This window comes from Diceros bicornis, chromosome 13 (genome assembly GCF_020826845.1).
Source record: "Diceros bicornis minor isolate mBicDic1 chromosome 13, mDicBic1.mat.cur, whole genome shotgun sequence".
Classification (NCBI taxonomy): domain Eukaryota; kingdom Metazoa; phylum Chordata; class Mammalia; order Perissodactyla; family Rhinocerotidae; genus Diceros; species Diceros bicornis.
This window is the reverse complement of record NC_080752.1, coordinates 29,979,703-29,998,982: the sequence shown is the minus strand read 5'-3', so window position 1 is coordinate 29,998,982 and position 19,280 is coordinate 29,979,703. Positions and strand designations below refer to the sequence as shown.

Below are 19,280 nucleotides of genomic sequence, written 5' to 3'. Positions count from 1 at the left end.
GCCCAGGCTCCTGCCAACCTGCACTCTCCCGCAGAGGTTCACGAGCAAGCAGGACGTGATCCGGCACTACAACATGCACAAGAAGCGTGACAACTCCCTGCAGCACGGCTTCATGCGCTTCAGCCCCCTGGACGACTGCAGCGTCTACTACCACGGCTGCCACCTCAACGGGAAGAGCACCCACTACCACTGCATGCAGGTGCCCGCCCCACCCCTGCCACGCCTCGTGTGCCCTGCCCCGCCCCGCCCCACACCTAGAGGCAGGGCTGCCCTGGGGGCAGGGGCCCTCGTTGACAAGGAGCCTCCCCTTCTCCTGTCCCAGGACAGGGGTGGCAGGCGAGTGGAGAGTCCTGGGGGCTGAGGCTTGGGCAGTGTCTGGTGGGCCAGGGCGGGGCCTTCCTCATGGCCATACTTGGTGTGGGTGAAATTCAGTGAGCTGTTTATACAGAACGACATTTTTCAGGCTTTAACACCAAGAGCAGCATTGCAAATGGTTCCTGAGGAGGTTTTTGTTTAATTCTTTGTTTTAATGCCACGCAGAGTCTGGGCTTTTTCAAGGTGTCAGGACCAGGGGGAGCGACTTTGGGTTGCAAATAGCAGCCGCTGCGCCTCCCCCAGTATTTGTCAGGGGGTTGTTATGGCCTCTGTGGAACAACCTGGGCCAGGAGGAGAGGGGGGCTCACTCTCTGGGCTCTGAGATGGTGCAGACGCTGGCACGGCACTGCCTTCAAGAGTGTTCAGATTCCACTGGTTTTTACTCAATATGGCAACGTTGCCTGCCTTGGCCCAGCTGGGATGGGGTGGGGAGGGCCGGGTGCCAGGAGCCGTCCACTAAATGAGTCCTTGGGCTAAAGGTGACCACCAGGCCCCAGGGTCCAGCCCTGCCCACCCCCGGGGGCTTTAGAGGTAGTGCCACAGATTGGGACCCCAAACTCACCTCCTCAGGACAGACTCCCACGTCTGTGCCAGCAAGGGTCCAGGGTCCTGAAGACAACTCTACCCTCAGCACAAGCAGGGCCAGGCCCTGGGGGCCTGAGGGGTTGTTAGCGGTTTTCTCCTGCCGTTCCCGTGTTAACCTTCTCGCCTCCCCCAGTTGAATATTTACAGGTGCCGAAGCTTCCTGAGCGGGGAGGTCAGTGGCCTGAGGCCCTGCAGCCACAGCTGCACCCAACAGGACAGCCACTCTGACCTTGCTCGGCCCAAGGGTGCCTGGCCTCGGTTCCCCTGACCAGTGTTCTGGCCTGCAGGTGGGCTGTAACAAGGTGTACACGAGCACGTCAGACGTGATGACCCACGAGAACTTCCACAAGAAGAACACGCAGCTCATCAACGACGGCTTCCAGCGCTTCCGCGCCACCGAGGACTGCGGCACGACTGACTGCCAGTTCTACGGGCAGAAGACCACGCACTTCCACTGCAGGTGAGCGGGGGGCCTGCCAGGGAAGCTCCCTGGCCTGGGGGAGGTCCGGAAGGCAGGGAGCCAGGCCCGTGGGACATGGGATGGCTCAGGGCCCGCCTCTTCAAGGGAGTAGGAACAGGAGTGGAGGGATACTCAGAGGTCCTGCCCTAGTGTCTGGCCTGGTCTTCCATCTGAAGGCCCCTCCCTCCCAGGGCCGCGGTAGGAGCAGGGCAGGGCCTCCTCCTGGCTCCACGAGGCCCCATGACAGGCTCCCAATGTCCCATCCAGGCGCCCTGGCTGCACATTCACCTTCAAGAACAAGTGTGACATCGAGAAGCACAAGAGCTACCACATCAAGGACGACGCCTACGCCAAGGACGGCTTCAAGAAGTTCTACAAGTACGAGGAGTGCAAGTATGAGGGCTGCGTGTACAGCAAGGCCACCAACCACTTCCACTGCATCCGCGCCGGCTGCGGCTTCACCTTCACCTCCACCAGCCAGATGACCTCGCACAAGCGCAAGCACGAGCGGCGCCACATCCGCTCCTCGGGTGTGCTGGGGCTGCCGCCCTCGCTGCTGGGCACCAAGGACACGGAGCACGAGGAGTCAAGCAACGACGACCTGGTCGACTTCTCTGCCCTGAGCAGCAAGAACTCCAGCCTGAGCGCCTCCCCCACCAGCCAGCAGTCCTCCGCCTCCCTGGCCACCGCCACCGCCCCTGCCCCTGCCGAGGCCGTGCCCAGTGCCACTAAGCCTCCCAACAGCAAGATCTCGGGGCTGCTGTCCCAGGGCCTGCCCAGCTCCATCCCCCTGGCGCTGGCCCTCTCCAACTCCGGGCTGCCCTCTGCTGCGCCCTACTTCCCCATCCTTCCAGGCCGGGGGAGCGCCTCCCTGCCTGTGGGCGCCCCCGGCCTCATGGGGGCCATGTCGTCTGGGGCAGCAGCCTCGGCAACCCCTGACATGCCCGCTCTGGCTGCCTCGGGAGCTGGTGACTCCGCCCCGGCGGCTGCCACCTCTGTCCCGGTGCCACCCGCCTCCATCATGGAGAGGATCTCTGCAAGCAAGGGCCTCATCTCGCCCATGATGGCCAGGCTGGCCGCGGCTGCCCTCAAGCCCTCTGCCACCTTTGACACAGGTGAGCAGGCTGGGCCCTGCGCAGGAAACCAGCACTTATGGACTGGGAGCTCCCTGGCCTCAGGTTGCAGAACAGAGTGGGGGTGTTTGGAAAAGGCATCCTTTTACTCCCTGCACCCAAGTCTCCTGCCCCCGGCCCCACCTCTTTTCCTGGTCTCTGCCTCCATTCTTTTTATTTCCTGTTTGGGGCCCCTCATTCCGGCCTGCCCACCCCAGGCAGCTCTTGCTTCAGTTTCCTCATCTGTGAAGTGGGGGCAATAATCCTGGCCTCATGGGGTGCCTGTGCACCCCGGGGCAACTGCTACCCAACCCCCACCGATCCCCACCCCACCCCCTCTCCTCACCTGCCACGTCAGAAGTCCAGCCCCTGATGGGAGCAGTCCTAGAGCCCCAGTTTTCCCTAGGGCTTCTCACAGGTGACCTGGAGGGGGACATGAGTCCAGCCCAGAGGTGGGGTGGCCACACTTCAGGGAGATTCATGCCTGGCCAGCCCTTCAGGCCGAGGTCGTCCTTCCCATGCTTTCCCTCTCAATCATTGCTGTCTGGTGGAACTTTCCGAGACACCGGAAGTGTTCTATTCTGCACTGTCCTGTATGGTAGCTACTAGTCACATGCGGCTGTTGAGTGTTTGAAACTGGCTAGTGTGACGGAGGAACTGGATTTCAACTGGAATTTCTTTAACTTTAGCCCCACCTGGCCAGTGGCTGCCATGTTGGACGGCGTGGGCCAGAGCCACAAGATCATGTCTGTCTGCCCTCTGGCTCACTGGGAGAGTAGTTCTCCTTTCGCTCAAGATTTCTGCTCTTTTTAATTTTTTTCTACTGTTTTTCTCTGGCGTTTTTTGGCTTTTCTGTATACCTCGCTCCTCCCACTCTGTACTCCCAATCCGGGTAATTAATTAGCATTAGTCAAATCCTTGAGAAGAGTTTGGCTCAGATCTGGGATGTGGCTCCCATCCTTCATTTGTTCGACAGCCTCTGGTGCTTGCTGAAAGCCAGGCACCCAGCCGGTGCTGGGGACATGGCAGGGAAGAAGACAGACAAAAGTCCTGCCTCGTGGAGCTAGCAGTCTGTCCCTGGGCACATAGCTAGGAGGTGGCCAAGTCGAGACTCGGACCTCGGCAGTCTGGCTCCTGAACCCACGCACCTGCTCCCCTGAGGGACTGTCTCGAGACCAGCCAAGACTGAGGGTCCCTGCGGCCCAGCCCAGGGCTCTGCCCACACCTCCCCGAGGGCTGCCAGTGCTTGGCAGTGGGACTGGGCCTTGTATCCCTGGGGACCTTGGGCAAGTGACTTTGGGGGCTACTGGAATGTGGGCTCTGAGTCCTGAAAACTATCATGTCCCCAGTGGGACACTCCTGTCAGCTGGCAGCTTGGACTGACCCACCTTCCATTGCAAGAGTGGGAGGGACAGCAGGGCTGCCCATGGCCACGCCCCTCTGGCCAGGTGCGTGCAGGCTGGGGTGGGCCCCCCTGCAGGGCCCCACTGGGCCTGATGGCCAGACTGTCAAGTACTTGCTTTTCATTAGAAAAATCTCCTTCCCCCAAAAGAAAGGTCAAGCAAAGAGGAGGGGGCCGTTTTCTTTTATTTTTTAATAAAATGCCACTTGCTGTCTGTGAAGCAGCTCTGTCAGCTGCAGCGCCTTGGGGCAGATTAATATTTCAGTCACTTGGGGATTGTGGAGAAAGCCTCGGTGGACATGTTCCTGTCAGCAACTTCTTTTGCCCCTGCTCTGCTTGGCTCCCAAATCCTCCGCCCGCCCAGCTCCAGCCTTCCCCACACACCCATACCCCACCAGCTCCCACCCAGAGCTGGTCCAGCCCAGCCTCGACAGGCAGGCCTTGTATCCCTGCCCTGGACAGGTTGACGGGCGGGCGAGGTCACATAGTTTGAACCGCTCTGATTGGCTGTCAGCTTCCATAGCTCTGATACAGCAGATGCCCCTCCTAGGCATGCTCAGTAGAAGGCAGGGCCGTCGCCCCGGCAACAGTGGGACAGGGACCTGCGGAGGGGGCGCAGCTCCCAGTCTAGATCTGCCACTTTCCCTCAGCATTAACAGAGTCTTTAATAAAAGCCTAAGCGGCAGCCCCACAAATTGACTGTGACAGTCGGTGGAGAAAATGAAGGGCCCCCACCCCCGTCCCAGCCCCCTCCCCAGCCTCCCGCCCTTCTCCTCCAGGAGGCCCTGAGCCAGGACAACTTTGACATAATTTTGCAATAATTATCACTTGAAGAATTGCCACACAGGGGTGAGCGTCACAAGCGATCATGTCAGCGGGGAGAATCGCTGACCAGCAGGCAGGGCGCCCCCGGGGCCCCAGCCCACCCGGCCCACTGCCTCCCTTCAGGGGGTTCCGGTTTGTGCCCATATGAAGGCCTCAGCCCCTCTAACACCATCTTCCCTCCCCTCCCCTGTAGGAAACGGGCAGCAGGCCACCCCCGCCAGGTTCCCCCCAGCTCCCGTGAAGCAGGAGCCCGGTGAGAACGCTGGCGCCCCAGGTCCCCACGAGGCCTCCCAGGACCGCAGTTTAGACCTGACTGTGAAGGAGCCCAGGTGAGGCGAGGCCGGGGCCTCCCAGCTCTGCCCTCCTGCAGGAGGCTCTGGGTACAGCACCCTCAGAGCCAGACCCCACAGGGGCCAGGGGCCAACCCCTCCCGGCCAGGGGTCATCCTGTCCAGGCAGATGTAGCAAGCGGGCTGGAGCCCCGGGGATGGGCTGGGTGGGACCAGTCTCTGGGCTCAGTCCCACGTACATCTGAGCTAAAGCCCCTCGGTTTGTGTGTTCCAGTAATGAATCAAATGGCCACGCAGTCCCGGCAAATTCATCTCTTTTATCCTCGCTTATGAATAAGGTAAGAACCATCCATCACACGCCTCCCATTCCCCCACCCAGAGAAATTAAAGCTGTGCTGGGGGGTGGGGGGGATGTGTTTGTTTTTTAATGTTTTGCCTCTAATAAGATGAGTTTGTACCATTTAAATTTTGAGGCCATTTTTCATCGGATATAATTTCAGAGCCACTGCTTACAAATTAATTTAATGAACTGGCTGAAGAAATATATTCCAGCCTCTGACATCCTTTTTTTCCCTTCAGATGGAGGGCTCCAAAAGCTTTTCCAGAGCCCTTTAACTTCTTTTGCTCTTAGTTATTAATTTTATTTATTTATTTTATATATTTTTTGTTTGTTTAAAAAGGGGTGAGGGAGGGGGACTAAAGTGGGAGCAAAGCATCAATTTCCACTTTTCGGGGTGAGTAATGGTCTCGGACGCCTTCCGCAGAGGTCGCTCCAGAATATTTATTTTAAATAATGCAAGGTCTTTGTAAATTATACATCATCTCAAATATATTTTCCCCCTTCATATGATAAATTTGACTACAGCAAGATTAATTTGGTTACTGTACACAAGTGACTGCCGAGGAGGGGCCTGGGCCTGGGCCGGACCTCACGGGGTGGGGGTCCCGCTGGGCCCTTGGCAGGGAAGGAGCCACCCACTGGCTTCCGCCCGGGCGCCCATGACCTCCACCTTCCCTCCTTCCCCTGCTTTCTCTCCTGCTCCTCTTTTCCCTTCTTGGGTCACTGCCCCCTGCACCCCCTCCTTCCTTGCAGTCGGAGCCCCACACCCTTGTGGGCTGAGCCTTTACACGAGCTCCCCTTCCTCACTCCCCCTCCTCGCCCAGCAGCAGCAAGCCATCTTGATCTCACCCCGTGAGTCTCCCTCCCTCTTTGCACCTCCTTTGTGTGCCTTCTCTTGTTCTCAAGGAATTCACAGGGGTTCCCCCCATCCCTCCTCCTCCTGCACTTCTTTTGAAAACCTGGCAGGAAAATAACCAGGGAGCCACAAAGTCTGGGGAAAGCTGGGCTGGAGTGTGTGCCCTGAGCTTCGGCCTCAGCTTGAGTGATGGATCCTGCAGCACAGGGCTTGTGTGGAGGAGCCCTGGCATCTCCACGGGGCCCGGGCAGCACTGCAAGCTGTCCACAGCAGCGTCCATTCAGAGAGGGCTCTTCTATAGCCAGAGCCACGTGGGGTCGGGCCTCCTCTCCTCGCTGCTGCCAGCACTGCAGTGCTCTGCTCGGTGCCAGAGGCCCAAGTGGCCCAGCGCTGCTGCTGCTCCCAGGGCAGCTGGGTCTGTGTCCTGAAGCCCCCCAGCCCCAAGAACGGCCCCTGTCCCCCTCACAGATGTCTCAGGGCAACCCCAACCTCGGCAGCCTGTTGAACATCAAGACTGAAGCAGAGGGGAGCCCCGCTGTGGAGCCCTCACCCTTCCTGGGCAAGGCTGTGAAGGCGCTGGTTCAGGAGAAGCTGTCAGAGCCCTGGAAGGTGTACCTTCGCAGGTGAGGGGCTTGCTGGGAGAGCAAGGGGGAGGGAAGGGCCATGCCCACCCATCCTGGTGGCCAGTGCCCAGCCCACCACCTACCCTAGCCACGCCAGAGCCCCAGGGTCTCCTCTAACCAGCCGGCTCCTCTGGCCAGGTTTGGTACCAAGGACTTCTGTGATGCCCAGTGTGACTTCCTCCACAAGGCCCACTTCCACTGCGTGGTGGAGGAGTGTGGCGCGCTCTTCAGCACCCTGGACGGGGCCATCAAGCATGCCAAGTGAGTGGGGGTCCTGGGGGGCCAATTTTAAACCTAGCCCCATTCATCCGAGCTTGGCTCTTGGCTGGGTGGGGCTGCGGGCTGCACAGGCCTCTAGCCACCTTCCAATCAGGACACGTGCAGTTCCCAGCAGACCTCAGAAGCTGAGTCGGCTTCTTTTCAGAAGGTGCTGCCTGCCCCATCCTTCCTCGTGCTCAGCCCCCCACCAGGTCCTCTGAGCCCGCCCGGGGCCCCACCTTGAGGCCCTGAGCAACAGCTGCTTCTGCACCCAGCCCGATGCCCTACCACAGATGCTCCCTGCAGAGCCAGCTGGAGAGACCCAGCTCTGACCCGGGCAAGGGTCCTAGGTGAAGGTCTTTGCAAGCCACAATATTGCATTTGTAGTTTCTCTTCGACCTGAAAATAATGAAATTAATTTGTAAAACCCATTGAGCTGAAAAGCGGCAATCCCAGCTGCCTATTGTAATTGAACCCAGAACTTGCAAACATTTAAATCAGATCTTTACTGCTTGCTGAGTCCTGTACCAGGCTCTTCTCACAGCTCAGGCAGCCCCAGCTGCTACTCTGCAGGAGAGCAGACAGGGAAGACTGAGACCCACCTTTCCATCTCAAAGCAGGTTCTGGATGTACGGGCTTCACCAGCCAGGGCCTGCTGCCCCGCACCCCTGCTCTGTGTAGGGAGGAGCTAGGGACAGGCACATCACGAAGGTCATAAGTAAGAAGGTATAGTTAGGGCCGAGCCAGGAGCCCAAGTTCAGGACCAAAGGGTACGGCAGTTTGCTCTCAGTCCTTCCCTCCTGCTGGGATCACACCTAGCGCTGGGGACAAGGTGGGGACACCGGGCCTAGGCTTGTGATGGGGTCATACGCAGGCAGGCAGGCAGGGCCCCCCCTCCTCCAGCGTGTCCAGCCAGGGAAGGGCTGACCTGCTGGGGCCCTCTCCACTCCCCACCTGAGACACCCTCTTCTGCCTCTCACAGTTTCCACTTCCGGACAGAGGGAGGAGCAGCGAAAGGAAACGCAGAGGCTTCCTTCCCAGCCTCGGCTGCTGAGACCAAACCTTCCTTGGCCCCCTCGTCCCCCCCAGCACCTCCTGTCACCACGGCCACTGTTTCCTCTCTGGAGGGGCCCACTCCCAGCCTGGCCGCCGTGCCCTCCACCCCAACCCTGCTCGCCTGGAAGCAGCTGGCTTCCACCATACCCCAGATGCCTCAGATTCCAGCGTCAGTGCCTCACCTGCCCACTTCACCCTTGGCAACGACTTCTCTAGAAAACGCCAAGCCCCAGGTCAAACCCGGATTCCTCCAGTTCCAGGAGAAGTGAGTCCCTCGATGAGCTGGGAGTTCCGTGTCCCCTGCGTGTCTCGGGAGTAGGTGCTAGCAAGGGCAGCTGGGGAGGCCCTGCTCCTCACTCTGCAGTTAGCCCTGGCTGTCCCCAGCCTCTTGGGGATACAGTCATCGGGTGATGTCCTTCTAGCCAAAGATGCTGCTGCTCTGACCTCATTGCCTGTTCCTGGAGCAGGTGCCTGGGGAGGGGGGAGATGGTGGTGGTAGCAGCCACTGTACCAGAGGGGCCAGTGGTGACACTGTGAGGACCGGCTTAGGTGGGCTGGGAGTGGTGGTACTAAGCCGGCAAGGAGGACTACATCTCCCTCCGAGCCTCTTTGTGGTCTCCTCCGTGGCTCACGCCCATGGCTGAGTCTCTGCAGGGCAAGTGAAGTCACAGGTCAGGGGTGAGGGGGCTGGGTCCCCCTCCAGGCCCACACCCACCTGCACAATGGTGTGAGCTCTCAGGGGTGGAAGGGACCTTCCTCACTGGATGGTGGTGGCTCCTTGCGGCGAGAACGGTGACTCTGTATCCTTATGTGTGCGGCTTCCTGTTCTCAATAAAAGTAATAAATTGGATGTGAACACACACCGCCTGAGTGGCAGCTGTCCTCCCTCTCTGAGCATCGGGGGCTGGGCCCACCTAATGGAAGGGGACCTGCGCTCCTCTCCGTCCCTCCCCCAGCTTCCCTTCCTCTGTTCACTTGCCCAGAGTGGTGGCCCTTAATTTCCCAGACTTGGTGGGAGTTCCCAACCCAGGTCCACTGTGGGGGGCAGCCGTGTTGCCAGCCAGGGCAGGAGGCTGGAGCACAGCATCCTCCACACCTGTCTGCAGCCCGGGAGGCAGGGCTCTGGGGCAGGGGCTGCTGCTCACAGGGCTGGGCGGCCACAAGGGCTCGGCCCAGCGCTCCTCCCTGCCCCCACCAGCCCCACCACTCAGCTGGCTTGTGAGGTTCCCTGAGTGAGTGGGCGCCCCAAGCCCTGAGCTGACCCTTGGAACCCCAGCAGCTGTGAGCCTCAGCAGGATCTGACACCAGGCACATGTTCCCACTGGCCAGGGCCCCATGGTAGCAGAGCTTCCTGATAGGCCTGCCCACCCATCTGCACCTTGTCAGTCAGCCACATCCAGGGCAGTGCCTGTGCCATGCCAGCCTGGCCCTCACTGGCATCCAGCCAGGCCTGGCAGCACCATCCCTCATTTTCGTATCCAAGAAGTTATTGCAGCCATCCTTATCTATAATCCTGAGGTGTGGCCATGGAAACTACGTGTCCCAGCATGCAATGCTCTGGGCAGCCTGCATACTGCAATCTCTTCTGCCCCATCAGACCTCCAAAAAGAAGGCAGGAATGCATGCTGGGATCTGTAGTCTCCTCCAGCTGAATCGTCCTGTTGAGCAGAAGGGCAGCCCAGGGGCTGTTCCTCTTGGTTGCGCCATGGGGGATGGGGGAGCTGAACCCCAACATGAGCAAATGTCAGGATGTCGGCAGGGAGAACCCTGGGAGTGCCAATGACCTTTTGGGCTGTGGTTTCATTCCAGCGATCCTTGCCTCACGACGGACTGCAAGTATGCCAACAAGTTCCACTTCCACTGTCTCTTTGGGAACTGCAAGTACGTCTGCAAAACTTCCGGCAAGGCCGAGTCCCACTGCCTGGACCACATCAACCCCAACAACAACCTGATGAACGTGCGAGACCAGTTTGCTTACTACTCCCTTCAGTGTCTCTGTCCCAACCAGGTCAGCGCAGGGGGCAGGGGCGGGGGTGGAGGGCGGGGAGGTGCAGGGCCCAAGACCAGCTCCTCCTGGCAGAGACTCTGGTTCTCATGCCCTTTTTGAATTGGCCTCCCCCAGACTCTGTAAAGGATGCTGTCTGCCCCTGGGCCCCTACAGGCCCCTGGGCAGGGGTCCAGATTGGTGCTCAGTGGTGAGGTCTGTCATTTCATCCTAACCCTCAGTGGTGACTACATGCTGGGCAGCCACTGTGCACTTGGCATCATTTTGCCCATCCTGGAACTATGCTCCCTTTCTCCAGAGTCCTACAATTTTAAAATAGGCCCATTAGATAAAGAGATTGAACTGTCCGTGCCCTAGGCAGATCAGATTCATCATAACAGCCTACCCCCAAGACTGGAAGGGCTGCCTGGCAGAGTGCATTGAGAAGAAGTCTGAGCCTAGAGCTGGGCACACAGAGAAGAGTGCTAGGATAGATTAGTGATGTCTGCCTGGGTCTGGGCACATAGATTAGTGATGTCTGCCTGGGTCTGGGCACAGAGAGAAGAGTGCTAGAATAGATTAGTGATGTCTGCCCTGCGTGTGGGATTAGAGAGGGATGGCAAGAATGGGATGGCAAGAATACCAGGCAGGATGTTTTAGTCAAATGACAAAAGGGGACATTCTGTTTTTTAACAATTGTGTTTTCTGATTCTGAGCATGGAAGAACATATGTGCAAAGGGCCTACTGTAGCCCAGAGGCCTGGAGCAGGTGGGAGCTCATGGAGGTCGCCAGCCTGGTCCTGACCCCCCTGTCCGTCCCTGCAGCACTGTGAGTTCCGGATGCGTGGGCACTACCACTGTCTCCGGACCGGCTGCCACTTTGTGACCAACATCACCACCAAGCTGCCCTGGCACATCAAGAAGCACGAGAAAGCCGAGCGGCGGGCAGCCAACGGATTCAAGTACTTCACCAAGCGTGAGGAGTGCGGCCGGCTAGGTACCACAGGCCGTGGTGGGCCGGGGCTTGTGCGGGTAGCGGGGCTGCAGCTCTGGCCCCGGAGGCCCTGGCGGCCTGGGCCACCTCTCCCGGTACCCATCTCTTGCCCACACATCAGGCTCCGTGTTTTGTTAAAAATGTCACAGGCCAGGCATTGTCCAACTGGGACAACAGTCAGAACCCAAAGAGCCCAGAGAAAGGGGGGGAGGTGACTCAGAGCACTCCCCTCACTCCTGGGAGACACCTGAGGCCTCATGGTGGGGTCAGGCCCGGGGCTTTGTTCGTCTTCCTTTTTTTTTCAAGAGGGCTTGCAGTCTTGGAGCTCCTCGAGTTCCCTGCCCTGGGATCTCTTTCCATGGCTGTAACTACAAGGGTTTTGTCCCAAATAGCTGGCGGTTTGCTTGTTCATTCGTTCATTCAGCACACATTTATTGAGGAACAGCCGCGTGCAGGCTCTGTGCTACTGCAGGGGGGCGGGGGGAGCAGCTAAGGCTTTTTGAACATCCGTTGTGACTGGCATTGTGCTTGGTGCTGGGGATCTGGTGGGACAAGCAGGTAACTGTGGGCTCAGCCCAGAGCATCTGTGACCTGGGACGACCCAGAAGGAGGTGGCCATGGGGCTGGGAAGAAGAGGCCGCAGATGGCCCTGAGCTTGGCAGCAGATGCCTTGGAGTTAACTCTGCTGCTGAGAGCTGAGCCCCTGGCAGGAATGCCAGCCCCCGGCCCTGGAACAGGGCCTCCCCAAGGAGCTCGCTGGCCCCAGCTTGCCCTGGGGATGTCTGTGGGGAGGGGGCTCCAGGACCAGCGGTCAGAGAGCAGAGCCCACCCTCCTGCATCAGGATGGAGGCACGTGTTCACGGGCCTGCAGATGTGGGGCAGGAATCTGCCCAGGAAGAGACCAGAAACTGGAAGGCAGGTGGGAGCCAAGCAGGCCGGACACAGACACCTGAGCTGCAGGCAAGGCCTTGTTGTGACTCCGGTGGTCATGGCAGCAGGGTCTGGGGGAGCAGAGGTGGGGCCGCTGCCTGCTGCAGATGGGCCCTTCCACAGGGGACAGGGGAGACACTCAAAGTCGACCGCCAGAAAAGAAAGGAAACAAACCTTTCCTTCAAGTATTAATTCAAAAAGAATTCATGGCCTGGGAGAGAGTTGGTAACCATGGCAACTGATGTCAACACTCGGTGGCCTACGCTGTTCCTGGGCTCAGTTTACAGGTGTCAGGGTAGTCCATAGTTGCCGTTATTTACTCAACTTTGGGTGTTTTTGGTGATAGCTGGGACCAAACAAAGCTGGGGGATGATGTAAGACACCTGGCCAACTCAGGGGCCATGGCAACGGGCAGGCCTTCGCCTGCCCTTTGCTGATACTGTTTCAATCCCGCCTGTTCTGTTTGTTCTCAGCCCAGAGCAAAGCGGAGGTGGAGGGCAGGGCGGAGGGCCAGCCGGCCACAGTCGCCTAAACAAGGTCTAGGGGGCAGGCAGCACCCAAGCTCCCCAGAGATGTGAGGACAGGTGGCTCGCTGGGAGGTAGCTGACCTAGTGGACAGGTCATTAGGGTCCCTTGCCCTGGAGCCCGTGGACCTCTCAGGGTGTGGGGAGGGGATGGGGGCCAGCCCGCCATTGTCACGTGCCTCCATGCTACGCCAGAGGGCGGCCCAGGCTTTGGACAGCAGGTGGCCTAGGACATTGTGGAGGTGGAGTGGGGTACCTGCCCGCCTCATAGGAATGTCACCCCAGGGGAAGTGCCCTTTCCCCGATGCCATCTGCCTTGTCGGCTCCACTTCCTCATGCCCAGAACAGTGCCTGACACACAGCAGGTGCCGTGAGCATCGGCCAGCTCGGGGGCTCATGGCCGAGGGGGCTGTGTCCACAGGCTGCAAGTACAACCAGGTGAACAGCCACTTCCACTGCATCCGGGAGGGCTGCCAGTTCTCCTTCCTCCTCAAGCACCAGATGACCTCCCACGCCCGGAAGCACATGCGGAGGATGCTGGGGAAGAACTTCGATCGCGTGCCCCCCTCCCAGGTGAGAGCCCGGCACAGGCAGGCTGCCCCTCTCCAGCCCAGGGTGGCAAAAGGGCGTCCCCCCGCCACACTCTTGCTTCCAGGTGGTGGCCATGCTGCCCGAAACGACAGCCTGTCCGCTGTGGGCAGCACAGCCCCCAGCCCAGCTTCCTCAGAGCCCCCTGCTTCCTTTCAGGGCCCCCCGAGCCTGATGGACACAGAGACAGACGAGTACATGGATTACACTGGCTGCAGCCCGGGCGCCGTGTCCTCCGAGTCATCCACCATGGACCGAAGCTGCTCCAGCACCCCTGTGGGCAATGAGAGCACCGCAGCAGGTAAGCGGGCGGCCAGGGGGCCAGGGGACCGCGAGCGAGCGCCAGGTCAGGAAGGGGCAGTGGAGGCCTGGGAGCTTCCAGCCTGGGCCAGGCCCCTTCTCCCAAGGCCCAGTACTGCTGGGTCCACCTTAGGACAGGAGGTTTATGGTCAAGTGGCCTCAAAGGAGAACAGGCCACTGTGTGGCAGAGCCAACTGGTCTGTGAGACGTGGGTCATTGAGGCCACCTCCTGCCATCCTGCCTACCTCCCTGGCACTCTGCCCTTGGCTTCAGTTTCCAGGAGAGGAGCCCGGTCTTGTCCTCTCTACGAACTACAGAATACAGCAGCACAGCCCCCAGCCAGAGGGGCAGGCGGGCTGGGGGCCTGCGCTTGCCCAGGGGCTGGAGGCAGGCGGCCCATGCCACCCAGCCCTGGCCCTTCTTCCAGCATTTCTGCCATTGTCCCCAGCACAGTCCCTGGGCCCCAGAGTGGGGTTCCCCCGGGCTGGGGTCTGCCACAGGCCTGCCCCAAGCCCACCGTGACCTCTCCCTGCACTGCCTCTCCCTCCCCTTCTCTCTGTCCTGCCACTTCCTGCCCTCTCCTCTGTGGCGCCTCTCTGCTCCTCATCTGTCACATACCTTCATATCATACTTGCTTCTGCCATTGGGTTTCTCATTTTGGTTCTTTTTTGTTTGTTTGTTCTTTGTTTTGGTTTTCTTTTTTTTTTTTCTGCTTGTCTCCACCCTCTCCAGGCTGCCCGGCTCCTCCTCCTCCTCCTCTTCCTCCTCCTGCTGCTGCTGGTGACGAGGCTGCCCGCGTGGCTCCGCAGCCCCCACTGACCCCATCCTTCTCACCGGCCGTGCTCCGGGCGCCTCTCCCCTCCCTCCCATGTCTCTTTTCTCCGCCCTGTCTCTCATACTCTCTGCTCAGTGCCACTCTCGGAGCCACCCGGGGCCTGGCCCACCCCGTCAGCAGCCCGCCCAGCTTCCCGCCCGTCACTGCCACTCCAACTCCAGTAAAAAGTGACGTCCCCCTAGTTCAGGATGCCGCAGGTAACTCGCACACGCCTTCTCACCAGTGTCTGTTGCCCCAGCCAGCCCTCAAGGCCGTGGTCCAGGACCTGACCCTTTTCTGTGGCCTGCCAGGCCAAGGACAGGGCCATCCTGCACCCCTCACAGCCCAGCACCCCCGAGACCAGAGAGCCTGGTCTCTGTCCCAAGGTCAGCTCATCTCAGCATCTGCTCAGCACTGGGCAGGCCAGAACATCTCCACCAGGGCTCTCCGGGGGCTCGCCCCATCGCAGCAATTGGCTAGAGCCCCAAGATGGTCCTGCCTGCCCCACTCCCAGATTCCTGCGGCAAGGCAGAGCCTGTCCTTTCTGCTCTTGGGGGTTTCACCTGGGACCTGGCACAAGGGAGGGGCAGAAGGTGTTCTCATGAAGGTTGCTGGTGCCTGGGAACCTGCCAGGTTTGGGGAGTCCTGACAGCAGCCTGCACTCCCACCCCTGGAGCCAAGCAGGAAGAGGGAGCCTCTGAGGCCCAGGCCCCAGGCAGTGCTCCATGACAGAGGTGCCTCCCCGTCCCACGTAACTGCTGCCCCGCAGGGATGGGACCTGCCTCCCTGTCCCTTGGCGCAGTCATCACCCGGCTATGCCTCTACCTCCGGTCATTCTTGCCTCACATTCTGCCTGAGTGTCAGGTGCTGTGCCAGCCCAGGGGTCTGGCAGAGAGCAGGGCAGAGGGTCCCCCCTTGTGGAATTCAGTCCATGGAAAGCTCTGTCCCTGGCATAACCAGACCTCAGACCCAAAGCAGCCACTCCTCACCCACCTAGATCTCCAGGCCCCAGACCCCACTTGCCCCCTCCAGGTACCCCACCCCATCACAGTCCTTGGCTTCTCTTCATCTGCTAAGGGTGGGTGACTGGGTCTGTTCCCCAAATGGACAGTGCAGCAGGATGGTGCCAGAGAGCGCAGGCATTCCAGGCAGGTTCAGGGAGAGCCCAGCCGGTCAGCTGTATGGGAGAAGCTTGAAGGATGCCCACACCCCCCCCCGGAAGGGCTGGGCCTGAGGGTTTCTCTGTTGTTTCTGGGGTGTGGGGCAGGGAGTGCCAGGACCACTGCCCTCTCCCCCGCTGCCTGGACAGCCCCAGGGGCTCGTCTCCCCTCACCCTGCAGCTGTAGGGGCCGCAGTCCCTCCCAGGAAGAGAGTAACGAGCACAAGCACACAGTCAACCAGTGGCCCTGGCAATGGGGCACCCTATGTCCAGGGAAGCAGTGGGGCCACGAAGGTGGGCACAGGTGGGCGTCCCTCCGCTGGCTGAGCCCCTGCCCCAGTCCTGGCCCCTCAGCAGAGCTGCCCTCTCCCAGCCCACAGGGGCAGAAAACCCCAGCAAGACCTTAAAGAACCTTCTGGTACCAAGGAGAAGAAGGTGCTGCTTGGGAAAGGGAGTAATAGTCCCAAACAACCCCAGGGTGCTTGGCATCTCTGCTGCCAGTAGGCTGGTCCCATATGAAGAGGAGCAGCCAGGAAACTGGTTATTCCACAGGAGAAGGAGGGCCTGTCCCTCATTAGCGGCAGGCGTGTGATGGCGTCCTGGCCCCCATCCGACTTGGGTAATTACACTCTGCCGACCTAGATTCCCCCTTCAGCTTCAATTAGCGCCAGGACATGTCCTCACTTCCCACCCAAACTGGCCAGGAAGCAGCCACCACATCCCCCAGAGCTGCTTGCTCTGCCCCCTGGGCGGAGGCCTGTGTAGTCATCCTGCAGACATGGGATGACGGGATGACGCAAGGGGAAGCCAGGGGCTCCCGGGCTGTTGAGGGGGAGCTGAGTTGTTGTCCCTAAATGCTGCTGTTTGGCCACCATGCCAGGATCGGGGACCCTGCGTGGGTGTGATCCTGGGAATGGTGCCCACATGGGCCCTGACTGCCCCCGCCCCTCCCCAGGGAACACCATCTCCATGCCGACAGCCTCGGGGGCCAAAAAGCGCTTCTGGATCATTGAGGACATGTCGCCGTTTGGCAAGCGGCGCAAGACGGCCTCCTCTCGCAAGATGCTGGACGAGGGCATGATGCTGGAGGGCTTCCAGCGCTTCGACCTCTACGAGGACTGCAAGGACGCGGCCTGCCAGTTCTCGCTCAAGGTCACCCACTACCACTGCACGCGCGAGAACTGCGGCTACAAGTTCTGCGGGCGCACGCACATGTACAAGCACGCGCAGCACCACGACCGCGTGGACAACCTCGTGCTGGACGACTTCAAGCGCTTCAAGGCCTCGCTCAGCTGCCACTTCGCCGACTGCCCCTTCTCGGGCACCAGCACGCACTTCCACTGCCTGCGCTGCCGCTTCCGCTGCACCGACAGCACCAAGGTCACGGCGCACCGCAAGCACCACGGCAAGCAGGACGTGATCAGCGCCGCGGGCTTCTGCCAGTTCAGCTCGAGCGCCGACTGCGCCGTGCCCGACTGCAAGTACAAGCTCAAGTGCTCGCACTTCCACTGCACCTACCCGGGCTGCCGCCACACGGTCGTGGGCATGTCGCAGATGGACTCGCACAAGCGCAAGCACGAGAAGCAGGAGCGCGGCGAGCCGCCCGCCGCCTCCCCCGGCCCGGCCATCAGCCTGGACGGCTCGCTGTCGCTGGGCGCCGAGCCGGGCGGCTCCCTGCTCTTCCTGCAGACGGCCGCCACCGGCCTGGGCCTCGGGCTGGGCGACGCGGGCGACCCCGGCCCGCCCGACGCCCCCGGGGCCCGCGACGGCCCCGCCGCGCCCGCGCCCGCGCCCGGCCCCGCCGCGGCCGGGGACTCGTCGCAGGAGGACGAGGAGGAGGAGCTGGAGCTGAACGAGGAGGAGGCGGATGACGACGACGAGGACGACGACGACGAGGACGACGACGACGAGGACGACGACGACGACGAGGACCTGCGCACCGACTCGGAGGAGTCGCTGCCCGAGGCGGCGGCGGGCCCGGGGGCGCGGAGCCCGGAGCTGGCGGCCCTCGGCGCCCCCCGCGCCGCCCGCGCCCGCCGCCGCCTCGCCCTGACCCCGGGCCGGCCGCCGAGGGGAAGGGGCCACGCCCGCCCGCCCCGGGATCCTGCCTCTTGATTATGTTGTTGTTAATTTTGTAAGGAGTGGTATTTATATGTAAAGCTTCCCTCTGTACAGAGCTAGGTGTTCGTTGTGGTCCCGGCGTCGGGAGGCGCTCCGGCTCGGGCCTCCCCCGCCGCCAGGTGGGCCCGCCGGCCCCGCCGGTGCTTCCGGACCCCGAGTCCGTCTCAGGACAGAGGCGGGGGGCCCCCTCTGGTGCTCCGGGGCCGCCCCGCGCCCGCCCGCAGCTCAGCGGCTGCAAGGACAGAGGCTGCCGAACGACCCTTTTCTAGCTGCAGTTGGGGGATCTTCTTCAGGGAAATAGAAGGTGCTCTTGTCCGGGGTGGGGACGGGGAGCGGGGTCCCCGAGGGCGAGGCGGGCGCGGACACCGGGCAGCTGCCCCAAGCGCCCCTCCCCGCGGCCGGACCCCGGACTCCACGACCACGCCGGTGGGATTCCTCATTGCTCAGGACTGGGACGGGCGCGGGGGTCACTGCGACCCCCACCCCTAACCACCAGAGGCGGGCCGGCACCTGTGGCATCTGGCAGGGCCTCCCGTTCATGCAGCTAAGACTCTCCCTCCTTCCCCGGGGGAGGGCGGGGCAGCAGGCGTCAGCACGGGTGACACTACAGGGACCGTGGAGGAAACCTCATGGAATTAGCAGAGCCGGGAGCTCCGGGCCACTCTGCCCCCACTGCCGGCCTGGCCGGGAACCTGCGCCGCGAGCTGGGCCCGGGAAGGGCGCACCTCGGCCTGCCTGGTGCCTCCCAGAGCCCAGCCTCCGCCCAGTGCAAGGGAGGCTGAGTTCGTCGCAAACGGAAGAGCAGCCAGCGCCGGGGTGCTGGGCCCGCGGGGGGTCTCAGCCCCCCAGGTGGTGGGAACAGGAAGGATGCGACTGTTTGGGGCTTTAATATTCAAAATGGAAAAAAATGCGAGAAAGTTGTACAGTATTTTTCCAGTGAAGGTTATTATTCTACATAGAACAAAAAGAAAAAACAGCAGGCGGGCAGTGAGCGCCCAGACCCGCCTCCGGACCAGCCCTGAGGTTGGAGACCCAGTGCAATTGCTCACATGGGGGTGTGTTTAGCATTCATTGTAGAGGCCTTGCCAGTTGGAGGCTGTCTTTCTTTAGCACTGATGGGAGCTGCGTGATTCCAACTTTTAACTTGAATTTTGTGGAGACAAGAAAAAAGGACTATTACTGTTGATACAAGTTTGTAGTTAATTTAACATTTGAGTTTTTCTCTATTGGTTATGCGTGTGGCTTTAGAGGGCTTTTTTTTTCCAGTTTGTTTTATTATTTTGTTTGGGATGCTTCTTTGCTGGTGCAACCCACCCAGATTTGGTTCCCTTTTCAACACATCCCCCCCCCCCCCCCCCCCCCCGTCCCGGAGACGATGAGGTCACCGAAGCCCTGGGGAGGTGAGGGGGGGACGGACCTGGCAGCCAGTGGCTCTGAGGGTGACAGGGACTAAGGGCAGGCTGCCCTAGGCCTCTCCTGTTGACCTTCTCTCTACTCCACGCCACGAGCTGGTGTCAGGTTGGACCCTGAGGTGTGGCCGCAGGAGGGAGCAGGCTCAGCCCGGGGGAGGGGCCGACACGTCCTCCCCACAGGTCTCCGGGGAGCCCAACCCGCCTAGGGGGCAGTGGTTTACTTTTTCTTTTTTCTTTCTTTCTTTTTTTTTGTCCTCTTGGCTGCCCACAGCC

General features: G+C 60.8%; 1 protein-coding gene and 1 long non-coding RNA gene across 3 annotated transcripts in view; one reads left to right on the top strand and one right to left on the bottom strand.

Annotated features, from left to right (window-relative positions):
- Positions 1-18,941, top strand: part of CASZ1 (castor zinc finger 1) — a 149,196-nt gene extending 130,255 nt beyond the window's left edge. For both annotated transcript variants that reach the window (XM_058552872.1, XM_058552870.1), the window contains 13 exons: positions 35-199; positions 1,248-1,420; positions 1,688-2,535; positions 4,953-5,088; positions 5,323-5,386; positions 6,713-6,867; positions 7,006-7,128; positions 8,108-8,446; positions 9,991-10,189; positions 10,991-11,162; positions 13,035-13,186; positions 13,361-13,502; positions 16,430-18,941. In XM_058552872.1, coding sequence (XP_058408855.1) covers positions 35-199; positions 1,248-1,420; positions 1,688-2,535; positions 4,953-5,088; positions 5,323-5,386; positions 6,713-6,867; positions 7,006-7,128; positions 8,108-8,446; positions 9,991-10,189; positions 10,991-11,162; positions 13,035-13,186; positions 13,361-13,502; positions 16,430-17,589 — 3,828 coding nt within the window. In that variant the 3' untranslated portion in view covers positions 17,590-18,941. The remainder of the gene's footprint in view (positions 1-34; positions 200-1,247; positions 1,421-1,687; positions 2,536-4,952; positions 5,089-5,322; positions 5,387-6,712; positions 6,868-7,005; positions 7,129-8,107; positions 8,447-9,990; positions 10,190-10,990; positions 11,163-13,034; positions 13,187-13,360; positions 13,503-16,429) is intronic.
- Positions 6,692-17,192, bottom strand: LOC131412800 (uncharacterized). Its single transcript, XR_009221846.1, has 4 exons — positions 16,993-17,192; positions 8,897-9,003; positions 8,364-8,652; positions 6,692-7,524 (listed from the first exon to the last, which is right to left on the bottom strand). It is a non-coding gene; the product is annotated as an uncharacterized LOC131412800 (long non-coding RNA).
- Positions 18,942-19,280: the final 339 nt, after the last annotated feature.